The following is a 20,544-nucleotide window of genomic DNA, read 5'->3' as shown; positions in this document are numbered from 1 at the left end:
TTGTTGGTTTGTTGGTTTGTTTGCCCAGCTCCAGCTCGGAGGGGGCAGGAGGGAGGCAGAGCGCTGGAAGCGCCGAGGAGGAGGCGTGCGGATTCATTTGGAGGCTTCATAATGGTACATTTACACACCGCCTTGCCGGAGGAAATTGGGTGGATGAATGCCTGGTCATGCCGCCGGTGCAGCAGGTTAACTCCCAGGATTTAGCTTATATCATTTCACGAGAGCATTTACGGCCTTTACTGTGTTTATTCCCAGGTGCTCTTTGGCACTGCCGCATCCCGGGCTCCTTTTGTGCGTGCGGGTTTCCAAATAAAACACCGCATCTCCTCAGACCCGGTCCGCATTAAATATTTAACGCCTGCGGTTTGTGCGTATGCGGTTGATAAATGGAGGCGAGGGGAGGGGAAGAGGAAGCTGGAGCTGGGATGCAGGGAGAACAGGGGCTTTGTCCAGGAATTTCTTGGGGATGTCAGGGTGGGAGAGCCAAGGTGCGGGAGCTGCGAGCTCTGCCTCGGGGTCTGGCTGCAGGCTTTTGGGGTGAGGTCCAGGCTGGGGGGGTGGCTGCATGCTTTGGTTTTTGAGGGATGTGTTCATTCTGTAGGGAAACCGTGCCACGGCAAGGTTTCCAGCTAAATGGGAACCCCCTTATTTATTCCCCTGTTCCCAACTTTCCATGCTGGTGCCCCTCAGACTCTTCTGAAACGCTGCTGGAAATCCAGTCTGAAAAACGGTGCCCAGCGGAGGGACGGGACCTCTGCGAGCACGGCGTGCAGGGCAGGCTCTGGGGGCAGAGGAGCTCTTCTGGAAGGAGGAAAAGACCCCACGAGGCCACGCCGGGACTTGTGGCCGTGTCCTGAAGTGCCAATAAATCCGATCTGACCCCTTGTAACACGGAGATGCTCTTTGCCCACCCTGAGCAGGGCACAGCACGCAGGCTGGGGCCTCGATTTCTGCAGATCTAGAGGGAGGAGAAGGACAGCAGTTAGGCTGGAGGAGGTTTTCGCTTTGTGAAGCGGAAAGGATGGCCTTTGAAATCCCAGCGGAGCTTTCAGCTGTCGCTGCATGCTTTGGATGTGGCGCTTACAGGGAAGCAGAGCGGCCACTGCCCACGGCTTGCCTTAGTCCTCGGGTCTGGCAAGCCTGAAATGTGCCTGAAACTGGTGGTGTCGTGGTGTGGGATGAAGAAGAGGGTTCTCCCCTCAGTCTCAGTGTCTTTGCTTTTCCCTCTCTCCCTCACAGCACCTTCGGAGAGCTGAAGACCGTCCGGCTGCCCAAGAAGATGGCAGGGACAGGCTCCCACCGCGGCTTCGGCTTTGTGGATTTCCTCACCAAGCAGGATGCCAAGGTGAGACCTGCACCTGCCCCCGTCTCCTCTCCCTCCAGCACCGCCCCTGCCTGGTCTCGGGCCAGAAGGGAGCCTGGAGGCCCTGTTCCACTGAGGGATTTGATGCAGGCTGTTGGATTCACCAGCAAAGCCACAACGAAGCTAAACCCCCACGGTGGGCAGCCACCGAAGGCTCTCTTTCTCTTTACCTGCACTCGGGGTCTGGCTAATTTATCACCCTCAGTGAAACCAACACCCAGGATCACCCTCCAGATTGTCTAGCAAACAGCTTTTCTTCTGTGGCAGCGGAAAAGACGGGGAAGGGCGGTTGGGGCAGGCAGTTGTGCTGTGCCATGCCATGCTTTCGGCCCCGCAAGCTGCTGTCTGTGGGAGGAAGGGCTCACAGAAGTGGTACCGAGCGTCCAGCTACCAAACAGCTCAGATCGCCCCACGCACACGTGTGGGTCTTGGCTCTGGGGCTGTCACTCGGGGCTGCTGGTTCAGGGATATCAGGTGGGTGTCATAGCCCATAAAATGAATGGTCCTGCGTGGTCCTGCTTGAGCTGGGGGAACCAGAGGCAGCTCACAGCAAGGACAAGAAACTCCATCACAATATAACGCTTTTCAAAGTGCTTCCCAGAGCGCCTTACGGAAAAACATCCTGGGGACCTGAGCAGTGCTCTTTAGGAAGGAAAAATGAGTTTTCAGCAGTTCTGAAAAGGAGGATCTAGCCGTGGCGAGGGTTTGTGCCTACCTGCACAGCTGTCCTGCAGGAGGCAGGGGCAGCACGTAAAAAGCTGGGCAGTGCTTCCAGCCAGCAGGTAAGGGCATAAAGGGCAGAGCCATAAAGGGCAGAAGTTTGGTGTCCCTGATGCAGTGGTCAGAAGAAGGACGCAGGGTTGGTTTTGGGGGTTTGTCCCTGCTGCTGGTGCCCGGTGGTGTGTGCGGTGTCTGGAAGAGGAACCGTGGGTGCAGGCCAAGGGATGTCACTGCTGAAGAGGAGGTACCACGGGGCTCCAGCAACCTGCAGCCACTCCGAATTTTCAAGGCCGTGAGCGGAGATGAAGGAGCGAGGAGGGGGGAGCGAGCATCGCCGGTGTTTATGTTTTTAGACAGGATTCATTGATCCAGGGTCACAAGGGACTATTAGATCATCTGGTCCAGCCTGACCTCCCCTATAACACAGTACGCAGAGTTTCTTTGTTAGTCCTGTATTGATCCTAACTCAAACTTCCTTCAGCTCAGCATTCGCCCTCCCCTTCGGGGCTGGCTTGCTCAGCAGCACGTCGTGCAGCGAGCCCCCTCGAAGCGTGGGTCTCCTGCCTGCTCTGCGGTTTTCGCATGTGCCTCTGCTCCAGCCGGGTCTCTCGTCAGGTTTGCTCTCACCTGAATGAAAAACGCAGCCAGGCAGGGGGGAGAGATTGTGGCAGGGCCCTTATCGGGATCCTCCTGCTCCCACCACCCCACCGGAGCTCACAGAGGCAGGGATGCACCGACCCTGGAGACGAGCGTGCGGTGAGAAAGCCACCCTGTGAAAGATCACCCCGTGAGTTTTTCCTCTTTTCCAGCAAAGCAGCTTTTCTTCCTTCCTCTTTTTTTTTTTTTACCCTCATCTCTTTGAGGGATTTAATTGTCTCACAAGTGGCACATCAAGTACACTCCACTGGCCGTCTGGAAAAGGATGCGCCGTGTATTGATGAATAGGATCCTGAATATCGTAAACACGGACATAATTGGCTTAGTGTTTATTGCTAAGTGAAATGAGAGAGGAGGGGAGTGGGCCCGGAGACCTCTGAGCTGAATAGCTGTGGACTATCAATGACATTTTTGCTCAGAGTGGTAATTTGGAAATTGCTTATAAGCGTCTTATAAAACATGATGTTTTTATAATAGAATAGTTACGGTGGCTTTGTTGGGCATTTAAAGCCTGCGACCTCCCATGTTTGTCATTTTCTCTGAGCAATTACAGCTGCTGTGGGAGCGCCTGCGGAGGTTTTTCCAAAGCTGGGAGGGAGACGGGGGGCTTCCGCTCCGAAATCCCCGCTGGTGTGCCAGCACGGCCACCCCGTCGGGCTGGGCTTCGTCCCCTTGCCCGCCACGGCTGTGCGTTGAGCAGATCCCAGCACGTGTGCTAAGCCAGGAAAGAGGGAGGAACCCACGTCAGAGATTCAGAAAGGAGCCAGGACCCTGAGTTTTTCTGCAGCGGGAGCTTCAGGGCTGCGGCCTCGTAATTCCCCGTCAGCTGCTACCATCCTGCTACCCCAGCCCCCAGCACACGGTGGGTTTTTATGCCTTGCTTTCAGCGTATTCCCAAAGAGGGTTTGCGTACCTGCTGACCAAGCCTTTGGCTTTAAATCTCCAGCACAAGATGACCACTAGCTGGGAGCACACGGCATTTGGGGACTGAGAAGGGGACCTTCGATTCGCTGGCAGTAGCAGATGAACTCTGGTTAAGGAAGCTTTAACCGCTTGATACATTTCCTGAAGTTCCCCGTGCAGAATTGGTGGGGGATTGTTTTTATTTTTAAACTATTAACTGGAAGCCGAGTTTCCACTTTTCTCCCTTGTCAATATAAAAATACATCTGGTCTCCAAACAGGAATTGCCCTTTTGGGAAAGACGGGCAGCCCTTTAAAAAGGCGCACGCGAAAAATCCTTGTGTGCAGCTGGCGATGCAGAGAGCATCCTCAGTTGGGACTGTTTCTTGTGAGGAAGGGAAATTTATCAATCTCCTAATGTTGTTGACCCTTTTTCCCTCTAATGACTCCAGCCCCGAGGCTCTGAGGCTTGAGTATTTAATAGGGCAAGGGGGAATCTGGAGGCAGAGCAGCACTGTCCTCAAAATTAATACAGCATTTAGGGACTGCGCGCCGGGGCGCTCAGGGGTGGTGGATGCAGTGGTCCAGCCCCTTGATCTCTGACTTTGCAGCGCCCTGGCACAGCAGATGAGCTCCAAAGCAGCCTCTGCCTTGTCCCAGGCATCAGAGAAGTCCATCAGTCCCCCCTTCATTTGGAAATTCCCTCTCTGAATCCCACAAACGTTTTTCATTCTCCTTTTCCCTTTCTCTCTGCTTTTCCCTGCTCCTTCTGCCTCTCCATCCTCTGCCACGCTCAGGCCATGCCCAAGCTGAAGCCACCACCAAGTTCAGGTGCTTCCAACATGCCAAGCCTGCTCCGATCCCCTTTCTTTAGCGATGCAGTGCCGCAGTAATTTGAGGTCTTTTCCCATTTTTATGGACGGCCAACAACCCTCTGTTCCTGTTCTGACAGCTTGGTCTTCGGACACTCAGGTGGAGGATACCAAAAATATCTCAGGCCCCCAGCCCCACTTGCTTTGAAAGCCATTCTGCTCGTCCTCGTTCCTTTTCCTATTCCTCCTGTAGTTAAAATGAATTTTCTCCTGCCCAGTTTTTTATTTGGAATAGCAGCAGTGGTGAATTTACTAATCTCTGGAAGATCTCCAGCCACGAGGGTGCATAGGGACAGCATTTCTCCCCTTCGTCCCTTTGTCTTCCGAACCATCGGTGCGTTCTTGCTTTGCCCTGAAGAAGTACTATTCCCTCTCAAAGCCATGAATGTGTAAGTTTTATTTTTCAGCTGGTTTCCAAAGGAAATAACACGTGTGGGTGTTTCTCACCTGAAGGGCGTGGATCCTCTTCTAGTGCCCCAGCTCAGGGGCTCTCACCCCGCCATCCCATGCTTTGCTTCTTCCTGGGTTCAAAGCCTCTCATTCCAGGAGCGCGTTAGGCCGGGAGGTGTCACCTGGCCGCCAGGAGTTGTGCTTCACCCAGCAGGATTTCCATCCAACACGAGCTGATGGCAACACCAGCCTTCCCTCTTGCTCCGCGACCTCTCCTGGTGATCCCTACGGGGCTGGCAACCCTGCGGCCGCATCCTGTCCTGCAGCCTCCCTCCTCCTCGTGCTGCAGGTAGTGAGAAATTTAAAAAAAAAGTAGAAATGAACAAACGGGACTGCGTGATTTGAGCTGTGCTGCTTCGCCAGGCTATGGAAGTGGCTCCTTGTGCCAACGTAAACAGCCGTCGCAGCGCCCTACTGCCGCCTCCCCCCGGGTGGTTGTTCAAGCCAACACATTGCTCTGCTAATTGGATACCATTCCAAGTGAAAAGGGGCCTTTAAAACGACAGCAGCGGCAAATAGAAACAGCTGTAGCTGCAAGAAGCGCTGGTGAGGCTGCGGCACACCCCAAAAACGGGGCCGGGCACGAGTCTGGGGAGGTGGCAGATGTGGAAGGATGTCTCGGTGCATCGGCGAGTGGTCCGGGCAAGGTGGAGCTGGCAGTGCTGTATTTTTGTATAATGGATGGGAATTGGGTGAGCGAAGGAGAATCAGAAGGAGGGGAAAATGCAGGCAACGGCAAGCTGGTCCCTGGAAATGCTCTCTTTGGAGATTTGTAATCTGAGGAAGTCGGAAGAGCCTGCTGCGGGGTAAAGGCACGGCCCTGCAGTCGGACTGGGAGGAGGCGCGGTGAGCTGGTGGGAGCGCTGCTTTCGCTCTGCGGGGAATTTCTGCTGCCTCCGTGGAGCAGCTGGGCCCTGAAGCCCCCAGGGATGCCCTGGCTGCCAAGGAGCAGTGCTGGGCACCCGAAGGCGCTTCCAGGAGGATTGGAGACGTGACGTGCCGTCTGGGGACAGCCTCGGCCATCCAGAGCCGCTGCTGGGCGAGCCTCGCTTGGAGACTTCTTCGCGACTTTCGAGCCTTTGCCCTGTGTGCAGAGAAACCTTCTGCTTTCAGCGTTGCCCCAAATCTGGCGAGGCGCTCGAACCAAACCCCAAAAAGCGGGCAGCGAGGATGATCAACTCGACACGTTTCCTTTTGTTGTCAACAAAACCTTTGGAAAAGGCGCTCGTGCTGCTCTCCAAGCTCCTGCCCGCGGCGCTGGATGGCCTCAGCACCTCCGTGGGACCGACTGGCCGTGGCTCTTCCAGCCTTACCCTTACATCAGCGCTGCTTCGGGGCCCTCCAGCTGTGAGGACAGAGGGATGCTGTGTGCAGCCGTGTTTGTGCCATGGATGCGAGTTTCCAGACCTGATGTAGTTACCTGATCCTAATCCTAGCTGAGGGTTTTCAAAGAGCATCCTGCGCTCCTTTGCTCTGCCCCGTGCCCAGCCGTGTATTGCGATGTCTGGAGCACTTCGGGCCCCTGGGGATGAAAATATTTGACCTGAGGGTTTGCGTGTTGGTGGGATGGGCCCGATCCTGCCCAGACCTGAATTCCCTTGGAAGTCTGTGGGAAGTGGGGACTGCATTGAGCTGGTGTTGTCTGAGTGCTTCTGTGGGTTGCCTACAGACACAGAGAGCCTGCGGGCACAGCTCATTGCCCCGTGTTCCTGGCTCAGGTGTGGTCCCGGGGTGACGCAGGGCTGCAGCCAGCCTTGAGCTGCTCCACGTGCTGGCTCTCAGCCCGCTCCCCTGCGAGCAGCGGGAATCGCGACGGGTACTTGCTCTTCTGCAAGGATGTGGGAGATAAATGATGGAGTCACGGCCAGTGATGGAGATGAATCCTGCCCCGTCAGAGCCAAGTGCTCAAAGCAGGATGTCCTGTGGTGGCCTTTTAGATTCAGGGCAGAGGGAGGGACATCTTTGTTTTTTCCTCATGCAAGCCTGCTTTTATTTTCTCTCTTTTTTTCCCCCTCCCGTTTTAATCTGCAGAAAGCCTTCAACGCCCTGTGCCACAGCACGCATCTGTACGGCCGGAGGCTGGTCTTGGAGTGGGCAGACACGGAGGAGAGCACGGTGGAGGCCCTGAGACGGAAAACAGCCGACCATTTCCACGGTAACGTAGCAGCATCCTTCTGGCCCGGCGACTGCAGCTTGGCTGGCACCGGCCCATCTGGCACGCGCCGCCGCTCCGCGCCGGCCCTTTCCCCGCAGCGCCGGGGCTGCCAGATGGATGCTGGAGCCCGGCGGTGCCAACGCAGGGGGTCTCGCCCAGCAGAGGCGGGCACGGCCCACCGGGGAGGAGGCTGTGCCCGCGCTGGAGGAAATCTCTGCTGCAGGAGAGGAGCTGGAGGCGGCGGAGGGCTGCGCGGGGGGAAGCAGGAGGGATCCGGGCAGGATGCTTTGTCTGACAGCTCTCCCTGTGCACGTGAGGCTGTTAACTCCCCGCGCGCTGGCAGCGCTGAGGCAGCGCTGTGCCAGCTGAAATGCTTTCGCTCTGCCTGCCTTGCGCCCTAGGGTGCTGGGGAGGTGGGGACAGGCTGCGAGGGCAAGGGGACGAGCGCCCGTGGTGGCACCGTGAGTGCAGCGAGCTGCGCGGAGATAACCCCGTCGGCTTCCCAGCAAGGGCTGGGTCTAACGGACGGGCACCTGGGAGGGGAGTGGGGTCCCTCAGAGGATGGGAACCCGGTTTAAAAGGACAAATAATTTGACCGTGGGTTGAGATCCGGAGAGTGCCGTTTGGATCAGGTGCCCGAGAATGACAGCTCGGCAGATAGCAGCCCTGCGGGCTCCTATTGACGGCCATCGACAGGCACAAATGCATTGCTTGGCAAATATTTATGTAGGAAGGGCTCCCCTGGGCTGGAGGACTGAGCTGGAGATCGATGCTCTTCCTCCTGCATCCCCTGCAGCATCCCTTCCCTGCCTCCCCTCTCTGTCATGCCTGTGGCCGGGGGGTGGCAGGAGCAGCTCTGGGGCTGCGCTTTGCCATGCACCGAGGTGGGAAGGCAGCAAACCTCGCTCACTGAGCGAGCCCAGCTCCAGCAGGACCCGGTGACATGATGGTGAAGCGGTGTGCGTGGTGCTGAGTCTTACGGGCGGGCTGGGAAAGAGGCGGCTTGGCAGGGGAAGGGACGAGGGGGGATGCGATGGGGCCAGGAGTGGAGCAAAGGGGCACGTGGTGAGCTGGAAGGGCTGGGAGCCACGGGCTGAGCGCCAACACGGCGCTGAAAAGGAGACCTGGAGGAGCACGGCGGTGTCCAGCCACGTAAAATATCCTGCACGTAGCGCTGGGAGGCAGCGGGGCAGATGGGCACTGCTGGGAGGGGATGGATGTGCCCCCCCAGAACCCAGCCCAGAGCGGGTGCGCGTTCACAGCAACGTGAATCTCCGTCCTGGGGGAAGAGGGGAGCAGGTGTGATGCCCTGTGCACCCCTTTTCTATGCGCGATCTCCTCCTGCCCTTGTTCCTCTGCTCTGGGCGGGGGGAACGGGCTTGGCTTTGCTGTCGGTGCAGACTGGCAGCAGATGCCGGCTGCTGCTGGCGAGCTCTGCCGCCTACCCCAGGCTCAGCTCACGTCCTCGTTTCTGTTTTCATCGCCCCGGCCCCCCTGTCTGCTGCCTCCCTGGCCGAGGCGGGCATGCGGAGCGCGGCAGGAGGAGGTTCTGCGCCTCCCAGGAGGGCTGCGGCCTTGGAGGGAGCTGCGGTGGCTCCGGGGGCTTGGATGGAAAACAGGAGCGAGGTTATCGCCGCCCGTCTTCAGGGGCTGGAAATAGGATTGAAGACGGCAGGCAGCTCTGCTCTCCAGCCCGTCTCGAGGGGAGAGAGAGAGAGAAATAATTTCCGATGACTTCAGCCCTGCCTTGCACACACACACACACACACGTCTCCGCCGTGAAGCTGCTGGTGGCTAATCCCGGTGCCGAGCGGGATCTGCCAGCAGCAGATCTCCAGGACAAAGCCCCCGCGGGGTGGGCACAAGAGCTGCCTGGCACTGGGAGCAGGGCACAGCTTTTCCCAGCCGCCCTTGTGGGGATTTTTGTTCTTCGGGTGCCAGTCTGGGGAGTGCCCTCTCCGGATGGCGGGGCGGGTTGGTCTGAAGGTTTCCGCAAGCGGCGCTCAGTGGCCCCGAGGACAGGAGGGAGCCGTGCCCTGCCCCGGTACTGCCGCGGGTGTGCAGAAGGTGATAGGGATAAAAACTGCAGCTGCCTCTGCTTGCAGCCACCGTGGGGCTGCTCGTTCGCATCCCCGTTGCCTCCCCACCTTAGCTGGAGGCTGATTTTCCCGAGCAGAGCCCAGGGTGGGGAGCACACGCAGCATTACCTCCTGCCATCTGTACCGTCTTCGTGGTATTGAGCATTGCCATCCTGCTGTTTTTTCTTCTCCCCTCTGAAAGCCTTTTGCGATCCTTTTCGACCTCCAACGCCACAAACCACGGTGCTGCTGGGAGCTGCTGGCCTTGCTGCAGGGGTGTCGCGTGTTTCTGTCGTCACCTTGGCAGTGCCATGCCAGCAATACAGGTTGACACGTGGGCTCTGCTGCTCCCACCTCTTTCTCCCAGTTATCCCACAGAAATGAAAGCCACCAGGGAGCATCCCAAGGATTTTTCACCTACAAAAGGGGTGAATCAGGACAAAGAGCGCTGGTATTCCCCATCTCATATCAATTTCGGGACACATTTCTTCCAAGTTCTACACCCCTGCAAGTATTTTGAAAAGCTCCTCCTTTTTCCTTTTCCTTTTCCTCTGTGCCATTTTGGTTTGCTGTGGGCGCAGCAGCGATGCGCAGGGGTTTCCAAGGTTAGATTTGGCTTGACCGTGGAACGACCTCACCTTGCTCCTTCTCACCGTGTGGGTATCGCTGCCAGCCCCCCAGATTTCTGCATCCCCAGCTCTGAAGGAGCAGGCCGACCTTTCAGGCTGGTGCCTTGAGCTGCAGCAGCCCAAATCCCCCAGCCAGCGTCTCCCCCGTCAGCCCTGGCATTTTTGGCTCAGCAACAAAACGCTTCCCGGGCTGTGAGAGAAGGAGCATCTTCCACGTCCCGCCGCCCACTTCTCTCTGCTGCAATTCTGCGCCTTATTTCTAGGCACCGCTTACACAGATTTGGCTGCTCGGGTCTCAATTTGCTGTTCTGCATTAGGTCAACGCCAGGTCTGGCCTCCCAGATCTTGCCTCGGTTGCCGCCGTTTGGCCTAGCAATCAAGTCGCTTCGCTTCGGAGCCATCTTTTCAATCGGTCTGATAGGTGCAGTGAAGTGGAGTGGGCTCCTCTCCCATTTTGTGCGGTTTTCAGGTCATTCTTCGTGGCTCCTTCTGTGCCTTTGTAACGTTTCAGGGGGAAGCAAGGCCCCCGCTGCCAGCAGTGGGGTCGGTGATGCTGCCGGACGGGATCCCGCTGCCCGACCCCGATCCCTGTTCTTCTGCCTCCGGGCTCAGTAGCTAAGAGCTTAAATCTCTTTTCTCATTCCTGAGCACACCTCCTCTTTAGCCTCGCGCAGGAGGGTCTTATACCGGGAGGGAAAACCCCGCTTGGATTCTCTGGGGTTTAATGGCACCCCACAAAGCCTTGTTAACGCGGGAGCTGCTGCTGAGAGGTGGCTGCGGAGCCCCCGAGCGTGGTGGGGAGCCCACGAGGGTGGCAGGGAGGGCTGGGCGCTGCTGTGGATAGAGGGACTCGTCTGCAGTAACGCGGGGAGAGAAGCCACAGGAAGGTTGGTCGGCTTTGGGGCTGCTCATCCAGCCCGTCCCATGGAGCAGGACCGTGGCAAGCACTGCATCGGGGTCGCTGCACCAATCCTGCCACCGGCAGCCTCTTTTCACCCTCATTTTATAGGGGGCTGATCCCCAGGGGCCGTTGTGCCAATCCCCTAGGGACAGCAGGGCGCACGGGCACCGTAAAACCCTTCAAACCACAGGGAGGGACGGATCACGTCTGTGCCCTGCGCTCGCCGGCGAGCCCTGGGGTTCCCTCCAGGCCCCCAGCACCCACTTCCCAACCTCCTGCCTCCCTGTGCTCACCCACAACCCTCAGGACCGCACCGCTCCCCCCCTCCTCTCCTTGCATTTTTTTTCTCCCCCCTTCCACCGCGCGCCGGCCGTGGGGCGACGGCGGCTGCAGCCGCGGCCACGAGCTCCAGCCCCGGGGAAACGTCGGCGAGCGCGGCGGCGCCGCCTCTCTCCCGGGAGCCCGCGCTCCGTGCAGGGAAGGTACGTGCTCCCAATCCAGCTAAATTGCTATCGACTTGTGTTCGCCGCGCTCCGCAAACATTGCGCTCAGCCGTCACCAGCGGGGCTGGCGGTCTCCTGCCAGGGCTAACTTGGGAAGCCAGCTGTGCCGGGCCGTTTTTTCCTGCTCTTTCCCATCGATCAAAGAATTAAATTGACAGATGGGGAATTTTTGCGCCGAGCGCAAGGGAAAAAGGGGAAGGGACGGCTCGGCTTTTTTTCTCGGCGGGCGGTGGAACGGGGGGAGCTGCCTGCCGCCGAGCTGCCTCTCGTTTGGGGTGGGAGAGGGCGAGGAAGAGGAGGGCAGTGAGGCAGGAGCGTGCACCCCCCGTCCCCTTGGGGTTTTGCAGGGGGAAGCCCAGGGGGCTTGTAGGGGAAGCCCTGCTCTGTGCTCGGCCTGGCCCTGTGGGGTGAAAGGGAAGGGAAGGGGCAAGGGAAAGGAATGGAAGGGGCTTCCCCAACCCCACAACCTTTCCCCCATTGCTCCTCCTTCGCCCAGGCCCCCCGAAGCGGCTCCTTTTTCCTTTCGGCTGCGCTCCCACCCTCACCTCCCGTCCTTTTGGGCTCCCTTTGTGTTTCCTTTTTTTTTTTCCTCCTTTTTTTTTTTTTTTTTTTTAACAGAGCATCTGTAACTAATGCAAACACATGCCGTAGCCAGAGAGTAAAACCCTGCAGGATTAGCGTGGCATCCGCAACCCTGCCACGTTCTAATCCCGTGGTAATCCCCCTCCCGGCCCACCCCCGCCGGCCTTGGCTATTGTTTAAAGGAAGCAAATGGGATCGTTAGCGGGCAAACCTTAACCAGCTTGGAGCAGCAGAACGGAAGTCGAACCAATTCGCTTCCCCACCCTCCTGGGTTTTGTTTGATTTCGGTTTATTTCCCTTTTCTCCTCCCCGTTAGGCAGGCGCCGGGTCGCTCTCGGGGCTCCCCGGTGCTGGGGGGGCCGTCGGGGTCGGGGTTTTCCCTATGCCGCTTGTGGGTCTGATGGGTTCGGGTGCTGTGGTCGGGGGGATCCGCAGTCTCCTTGTTGGCTTGGGGTGGGTTTAGGGGTAGGAGCAGCTCTGATCCCAAATCTAGAGCCATCCAACCTCTTCCCATGCTCATGCTCCCCTAATAAACCCATACAGTTTGACTGGGGTGTGATGGGGGCAGTGAACAGACCCTACAAGGGGCATTTGGGGTCTGGTGTGGAAGGGCTGGCAGTGGGGGACAAACCCAGACCTGCCACGGGTTTGGGGAATTCGCACCTAACCCTATTCGCCTCCTAACCCTAAGCACGAGGACGGCCGGGGGAGCAGGAGCGTGGAGGGCAGAGTAAAGGGTAGGGTCAACAGCGGGGTCTGCGCCTTCCTCCGGCCTCGACCGCCCCTTTTTTTGTGCCGTTGGGCATCTCAGCGGGGCAGAGCCGAGCGCCTCGGGTCTGGGGGGTGGCAGCCGGCGCCCCCTTCCCCTGCCCGTCCCCGCAGCCCCCGGCGGGGAGCGAGGCGGGCTCTGGCGCTCTGTCAAGGAATTAATTGAAAAATAAAAATCATTAGATGGGAACTCCAGAAATGCAAAACTGTTCCGAGCTGGGGGGGGCGGGGGGGAGAGGCAGAGGAGGGGGATGTGAGCTTTTGTCAGGTTAATTTCTTCTGTATTGATGTTTTGTGACATTTACTTGTTGTTTATCTCCCGCAGCAGCTGTAATACTAAAAGAAAATGCACAGCTTGTTCCATTTATTTATTTTACACCTTTTCTTCGGTCCTACGGTATGTTTGTTTGTTTGAGAAACCCAGCGAGGCTTTTGATGTCTGAAAGCAGGATTTAAACAGCTGTTCTCCATGTGCTTCTCGCGAGCGAGAGCCGCTGGCTGGGGAGCGCGGGGGGAGCGGGGGCTGCGCGGCGGCTCCTGCCGTGCCGCGGGGGCATTTCTTGCCCGGCGGAGACAAGGCAGTCCCCGGCCTCCCCGGCACAGGGGACAAATGGCTTCGGCGCCACGGGGGCTGGCAGCCCCCCGGGGGGGTTTGGGACCGGCTGTGGTGACGGTGGCAGGGTGCAGAGCACGGATGTCCCTTCCCCAAGGAAGGGTGCGCATGGTATCCGCGTCCTGCCGTGCGCCTGGGGGGCTCCTGCAAGCGCTCTCGGGCGTGGGGTGGGTGATTTGGGCTTCACAGGAAGGGTTTCGGCATCGCTGGCCTCCAGCAAAGGCCTTGGAGGAAAGGTGCAGGAGTTGTGGGGATTCACTCCGTGGTGCCGCGCTGCCGGGGGCAGCTGGCGAGATGGAAGCGGCATCGCCGGGGGACGAGGAGGGCTGGAGCTGGTGGCGGTCCTGCGCGGGCCTGGCTTGTGATCCTTGCCTTTCTGTTTCCTCTCCCCAGGTTCCCTGAAGAAGAGAAAACACTCGGAGGTTTTGGGTGAAATCCTGGAGCAGCTGGAAGAGGAGGAGAGCAACAAAGATGAGGCCATCTAGCCGGTCGTCGGCAGCTGCCTGCCAGCCGCCCAGGTGGGTACGGGGCACAGCTGGCCCTGCAGGGCAAAACGCCTCGGGCGGAGGTGCCAGGAGGAGGAGAAGGCTCCTGGGAGCGTCCAGGGACGTGCTCACGTGGGGCAGAGCAGGCGGGCTGCTCCTCCTTGGCTCGCCACGTGAGGTGGGCACGGGGGGAAAACAGCCAAAACGGTTCCCCCAGCTCCTTTTGAGACCCCCGGGCGGATCCTGCCGGGGTCGGGGGAGTCGGGAAGGCTCCGGTTTTAAGGGTGCCGAACACGTGGCGGTGACCGGGGACTCGGGGCTGTCCCCGTGCCAGCGCCCTGTGCTCGCCCACGTGTGCCTGCGTGCGTGATGCACATCAGTGCCGCCGAGGCTGTTTTCCTCCCGGCAATACCTGCCCGTTGCTGCGAGGCGGTACCAATCCGCCTAGCAGTGGGATGCCCATAACCTCACCTATTACCGGACCTCGTTAAACCCACGGCACCGCTGTCTCCTGAATAGAGAGCGCGTCTGGGCCCGGAGCCGACCAATAACCCTGCTAATGCGTCCTCCTGCCTCGTGCCGTGGGCACAGGCACGGCAGCGGGGCCCTCCTGATGAAAGGGAAGGTGCTTGCGTGACCGCAGGAGGAAAACGAGCTGGGTTAAATAACTGCCTGCCTCGCACGGTGCGTCTGCAGTCAGTGCCGGGGCCTGGAGATAACATTTGTTCCCGTGGAACAGCTCTGATTTAAGGATGCCTCCGCATGGACGTGCTGCCAGCACCTTCTCGAGATGCCGGGAGGAGGAAGGAGGGGACGGAGCGGCACCAGCGCTGCTTGGAGGCACGGCGAGCCCGGCTTTTTGGGCACATCCTCCCTGCCCTGCTCTCCCCCGGCCGCTTGCCACTGCTTTGGGACGGTGTCTGCAAACCTCCCCCAGCTGGGCTCCCGGAGCCGGCGCTCCCTGCTTGAGAGCTCTGCTGCTTCCCAGCCCCAAAATGCCCCTTCCTAGCCCCAAAACACCCCTTCCCAGCCCCAAACGCTGCCCCTTTTCTGGGGAAACTGAGGCACGCGTGTTGGAGCAGTGTTAGGAAAGGGGGAGTCAGCTGAAATGGCCGTACGCTCAACGTGGGGTGAGGGAATCTTGTTTCTTGTTTGTTTTTTTACCTTTCTTTTTGCCCAGCATTCCTGGTGGGGGTCCTGGGGTAGCACCGGGGGGGGAGCAAAGTGGCGTGCCTCGGGGTGAATCTCTGAGCAGCTCAGAGCAGGGGCTCTGCGTCTTTGGACAAGAATCAGGTCAGCCAAGGATGGGGGAAGGATGGGAGGCGCACAGCACCGCCAGAAAGCTGAAAACCATCCCAAGATCCGTGGGAAAAAATGCTTCGAGGTAAAAGAAAAAAAAAATTATATACATATATCGATAGGTACAAGAGCAGGGGAGCAGGATCAGACGGAAGGATGGCTCAGCACCCTGCAGGAGAGAGGAACAAACGTGCCCAGCTGGCCCGGGCTGCCCCGAGGGCGGAGGAGCCGAGCGGGCCCCTTCCTACGTGTGTCCCCCAGCTCTCTGTTAAAGCAGAGCTTCGCAGGCTTGCAGGTTCGGGTTGGATTTTCCCGTGTTGTGGTTTTTTTTTTTTTTTTTTCCTCTTTTTCCTCCCCTCATTGTCTTTTGCGGCGGGGCAGGTTTCTTGCTGAGCGTCTCTGAGGTCTGCAGCAGCGCCGAAAAGGATTAGCGCAAGCAGAGCATGTAGGCTTTAGAGAACAGAGCAGAGTTTGGTTTCAACATCTAATTCAATTTGTTCTGCCGAGATTGAAATATGAAATGGTTGCCAGTCAAACGTTCGGAGGGGGAGGAGGGAGGAGAGGAGAGAGAGGGAGCCTTCTCAAATTTAAATTTTAATGAAAATTAATTTAACCCTTTGATACGTTTTAAAACGCCTTATTGCCGTGGCTGGGATCGGGCTGGAGGACGTTCACGAGGGGCTTTTTCCGTACCTTCAAACGTAATGAAGATTTTCTTTCTCCCTTAATGATACTTATCTCGCTGAGCAGTTTGACATTGGTTAATTTTTCAGGCAATTTGGTATCGAGGAAATCTGTTTGATGTGTGCGGGGGGGGGCTGTGTATGTGTGTACAGATATCTGCCCGCGCGTTAATTGTGGAAGTGCTGATCGCAGCGCCGGAGAACGGCTTGAGTTAATTCCTACTCCTTGAGCAAAGGCTCGGCTTCTTTGTTACGTAGGAAGAATCCCACGTCCCGCACCCTAAAATTACAGCAGGTTTAATGGGAATTTTCCGAGAATGAGCATATATCTGCTAATTAACTTGAATTAAACCGAAAGCCTAAGTAGGTCTGCGCAGAATTCATCACTCCCCTCTGCCTATTTTTTTCTTTTTTTGGATCTGAAACGATCCTAACGATAAAATAATGCAAACTCTTGTAACTGTCCACGTAGTTATGGGAAATGGTCTCCCCCTGGTCCTTAGCTCCTTTGGAATTGGACGAGGACGCTATTCAAACTCAGCCTCTTTGCTGAATCGCAGGGTTTTAATGGAAAGCTGGCTCTTCTTCGGTGCTGCCTCTTGGCAGAGGCCTCAGGGGGCTGTCACCTCCCCGGCAGAGAACCCCAAAGGGTCCGGGCTGGGCTGGGTGCTGCTGGTCCCCACTCCCAGGAGGGCACAGGAGCCCCGTGCCCGCATCCAGGTGGTTTCCTTTCTGCCTCCCAGCTCTCCTCCTGTCCCTCGTCCCACGCCGCCTTTGCGAAACCCTTCCCCAAAGGCTGGCTGACGGAGCGGGGCTCCAGGGATCGTCGCCGGAGGACAAGCAGCACGTCTCCCCGCCGCAGGTTTGCCAGCCCTCCGCCAGCTGTGGGAAGAGCTCGGCTCTCCTGCGCCCTGCTTGCTGCCGGCTCCGTCGCAAGCCTCTCTTGCTGCGTGCTGGCACGGCGGCAGCAACGCTCCCAGCTTGGCTGCCTGCTCCCCCGGTGCGCTGTCTGCATACACTTCAGGTTGGCTCGCTGAGCGGGAAGCACACAGGAAAGGTTTGGGCTCTACAAAACCCACTTCGGCTGCTGCTCCTTCGGCAGAAGCAGTGCTGGCGCAGAGCTGCCGCCTGCCCGGTGCTTTCAGCCCTCCCCTCGCTGCCTCGGTTTCCCCATTGCAGAGCTCCCAGCTGGGCGTGCAGGTGTGCTGCAAACTTTGCTACGTGGCAGCCGGGGCTTGCTTTTGTTCAGCCCCTGATTTTCCTGCCTCCTTCCATGGGCGACGGCAAACCTCTTTTCCCCTTCCTGCAGCCAGCACTCAAATCTTTGCACCATGCCTAAGGGCTCTGCCGCGCCACCAAGGCGACTCCTGGTACCTGGCCCCCCTTGGAAGGAGGCAGCAGCAAACTCAAATTGCCGTGGGGACGCTTCTCGTGGATGCTGGTGGAGATTTGCTGGGATTTGGGGAGCGTGAATTTCTCTCCTTAATGTTAAGCGCATCCGGACCTTGTCCTGGGTCTCGCTGCTCTTGGCCCGGTACCGCCGTGTTCCCGGACAAGTCAGTGTTCCAAAAAAGGGGGCAGCGAGAAGCCTTGCCCGGCTCTCCTTCCTCCGGAGCGCGCTGCTGCGTGACACGGACACGCTGCCTCCTGTTTTCCCTAAATATATGCATTTGAGAGGGAGAGAAATCGCATGGCAGGGCTTGAGATTTCAGACTTATCCATTCATGAATAATAATCAGGCTCAGTAATTCACAGTAAATGGGTATCCAAATTGGCTAATAAGGGAGGCTTTCACCCCAAACTGGAGCTAGGAAGAGAGGCAGAGAGAATATCAACAAACGTTGGCTGAGGCATATGTGTGCACGATGTGACCGGAATCGGTGAGATATGCAAAGCAGCCGGCGCAGGAGCGCGAGGCTCCGTCAGCGGGGTGCGGGAGCAGCCAGGAGAGGGAGAGCCCCAGGAGGGGCAGGCACCCCAAATCCCCTAAAGCTGGCTGTCAGCGGCCAGTGTCATCCCGTGGGACACTTGGCACCCTGGTCTTGTGTAGGAGCACGGTCCTGGAGAGACCCCAGCGTGCCACGGCGAGTGATTCGTGCCACTTAATTAGGATCAGGGCGCAATTAGGATCAAGGTGCAATTAGGATCAGGGCTCTCTTGCGGCCCCAGGACCTTGTGGGTCAGTTTTCTCCTCTGCAGCCTCTCGCCGTGGTCAGGCTTTGCCTCCCACCCTGCTGCTGGACCCGGGGCTCTCGGAGGATGGGGTCAGTCCCTTCTCCCACCCGCACCCGCACTGGGGCACGTTGGGGAGCTCCGGGCTTTCCCGAGGGCTGCTTCAGGAGCAGAGCAAAAGCAGCCAGCAAATTCCAGCAAGGTGGGGTTAAAACCTTTGCCTTTTTGCAGAGAGCGGCGGGAGCCGGGCACGGAGCAAGGAGCAGCACGCTCACAGCATCCCGATATGTGTGACATCCTTTTCCGAAGGTGGCTGAAGCACTCGCCAGCCCTCTCGTGCAGCAGGACACCGGCTCCAGGCTTGTGCCACTGCTTTTTGGCCTTTTTGTCATCGTTGCCACGCATATTTGGGATTTGCTCCACCTCCAGCAGCCCTGGACAGGGAAGAGTCCCCTGTCCTCGCTCACCCAGCGCGGTCGGTCGACGTGGGGGTTCAGTTTCCTATAAAGCATCAGCACTTTATAGGAAAAACCTGCGCTGGGCTTTATGGCTCCTGGTGCTGAAAACGAAGGGAACCACCGACAAAGAAGGAAAACAGAGAAATTGTGGCATTAAGATGGAGAAAGAACAGTGAGAAGCACCTCTGCAGCTCTCTGGGTGCCTCGGTCCGTAATTAGTGCTATTTAAGTCCGCATAATAGAGTCTCGAAACCCAGCCGCTGCCTGGTTAGGGGCAGGATGCCCCTCTGAGGCCCGGCTGCTGGCAGGCAGTGTTTTGCAGCTGCTAAATGACTTTTTAAATTGAGGAGAAACCCACAGCCACTTTTACAGTCCCCTCAGCTCGCTTATATAGGGCAGCACGATGGCTGGAGAGCGGCACGCTGCCGCTTGGCTGAGTTACCAGGTATTGTGGTCCCGGTGTCCTCCGGCAAGGAACGGCGACGGACTCGAACTAAACCACATCAAACTCTTCCCGAAGGCAATTTTCCCCCTTGCCACCTCTGCCGTGCCCCTCCCTGCATCCCTCCATCCCCTTCCTCCAGCTTAAACCTCCCCTTGCGGTCCGAAACCAGAGGTGGGATTTCGCAGGTGGAACGAGGACGTCCTCATAAGCCTCGGGAGATGGAGAGGCATTTGGGCTCTTGCCTCTCCAGCGACCTAAACCCGAGTGCACTGGCGCTCTCGGGGAATTTTTCAGAGCTGGTGAAGCCTGGCCTCAGTTCGCATCGCGGGACAGCCCCGAGACTGTGTCTCCCACCAGGCATCGTGCTGGTAATTCCCTGCTGAGCGATTTTGCAGAGGCTCCACGTGCTGGGACGGTGCCAGGGCTGATCCTGGGCTCAGCCGGGTTTTTGGGACAGGAGGGGTGCTGTGCTTGGGAGATGCTGCCCTGCTGTGGGGCAGTTTGATCTCAAAGAGCCTGCGACTCCAGGCAATCGCAGCCGGTCCTTGGCAGACTGAAGCAGCCGGGGCAGCCACCGCAGCGCTGCGTGCCCTGATGTCGGGGCTCGCACGGGTCGAGCCAAAATTCCCCCAAAAAGGCAGGGGACGGCCCCGTGGGATCGGCCGCGCGGAGCCTTCGCCCATGGCCAGGGCAGCGAGCTCTGGTGGCACCTTGAGTGCTCAATTTTGCATTTTGTGGCCCGGTTTCTAACCGATGGAGTGGAAAACCCATTAATTTCTCCTCTCCCCGAGGCTCCAGGCGGCTCAACCCGCAGCGGGTCCCGGTCCCTAGCACGGGAGCAGCCAGGTTTGGGACAACCCCGCCGGTGTCCGAATTAACCTGGTCAGTTTGGGCAGAGCCAAGCCGGGGGCAGACAACAGGGTGGCAGGAAGGCAGAGCCCGTCCTACGGGCAATTTTAAGCACATGTCAGCAGGACTGATGAAAAACACCCATTTCTCAAATCCTTTTTGCATCCCCCAGCAGGATGGCCGGGACGGATGCGCCGGCGCGATGCGATCGGGGCAGCTGCCTCGCTTGGTGGCCAAAAACCAGGGCAGGCGCTCCTCCTGCTAGAAACTGACCCGAAAAACGAAAAGTGGGAAGTTTTTCTGGGGAAAAATAAATATATATAGCCTCCGTGTTTCCGCTGCCGTGCCTCGAGTCCCTCGCGAGAGGCAGCGAGTGCGGCTGCGAGGCGCGGGGCGGCTGCAGGCAGGGGCGTTGGACTTCGTTAGGATGCAGCCCTCAGATCCCCGCTCTCCCTCTGATGGCTGAGTGTGATTGACACTTACAAATTACCCAGCCAAAAGTGTCGAGTCTTTGACCCCTGAGTAACATCTTTGGCAAGCCTGAGATTTGCCAGCATTTTGTCATCTAATTACTACAAATCCCTTGAAAATTCGCTGCCTGGTGAATTTTTAATGCGGGACAATTTCAATGTGATGCAGCGCCCAGATGGGCACGCGCGCGTGCTCCTTCCGTCTGCCCCCCCTTGCCTCTCCTGATTCCCTTTCTTCTTTCTCTCCTTTATTTTTCCAGCTCCCTCCCCCAGCCCTTTTGCTTACCTTCCTCTGCCCCTCAGCATCACCACGTCTGGCCCCTGCCCTCCCCAGGCTCTGCGTCCCCCCGGGGGACGGGGCTGGGCACCTGCATCCCCCCTAAACTCTCCCGTGCCCGTCCCCATCCGTGTAAATCAAACTCGAGATGCGGTCTCCATCTCGCCAGGGGTGACGGGTAGCTGCTGCACGCCATTCATTTTATTTCCCTCT

The 20,544-nt window shown here is 58.2% G+C and overlaps 1 protein-coding gene across 2 annotated transcripts in view; it reads left to right on the top strand.

Moving 5' to 3' along the window:
- Positions 1-20,544, top strand: part of RBM19 (RNA binding motif protein 19) — a 78,992-nt gene that overhangs the window by 39,685 nt on the left and 18,763 nt on the right. Inside the window, exons 22-25 of one of the 2 annotated variants that reach the window (XM_080559198.1) lie at positions 1,240-1,345; positions 6,996-7,119; positions 13,587-13,711; positions 14,418-20,535. In XM_080559198.1, coding sequence (XP_080415324.1) covers positions 1,240-1,345; positions 6,996-7,119; positions 13,587-13,678 — 322 coding nt within the window. In that variant the 3' untranslated portion in view covers positions 13,679-13,711; positions 14,418-20,535. Of the gene's footprint in view, positions 1-1,239; positions 1,346-6,995; positions 7,120-13,586; positions 13,712-14,417; positions 20,536-20,544 lie in introns of those variants that run through there. The other variant, XM_080559197.1, reaches the window with a different exon arrangement.

The sequence above is a fragment of the Anser brachyrhynchus genome (assembly GCF_964034855.1).
Source record: "Anser brachyrhynchus genome assembly, chromosome: 17".
In the NCBI taxonomy this organism is placed as follows: domain Eukaryota; kingdom Metazoa; phylum Chordata; class Aves; order Anseriformes; family Anatidae; genus Anser; species Anser brachyrhynchus.
Note: the sequence above shows the minus strand (reverse complement) of the source record. Positions and strands in the feature narration are given on the sequence as shown.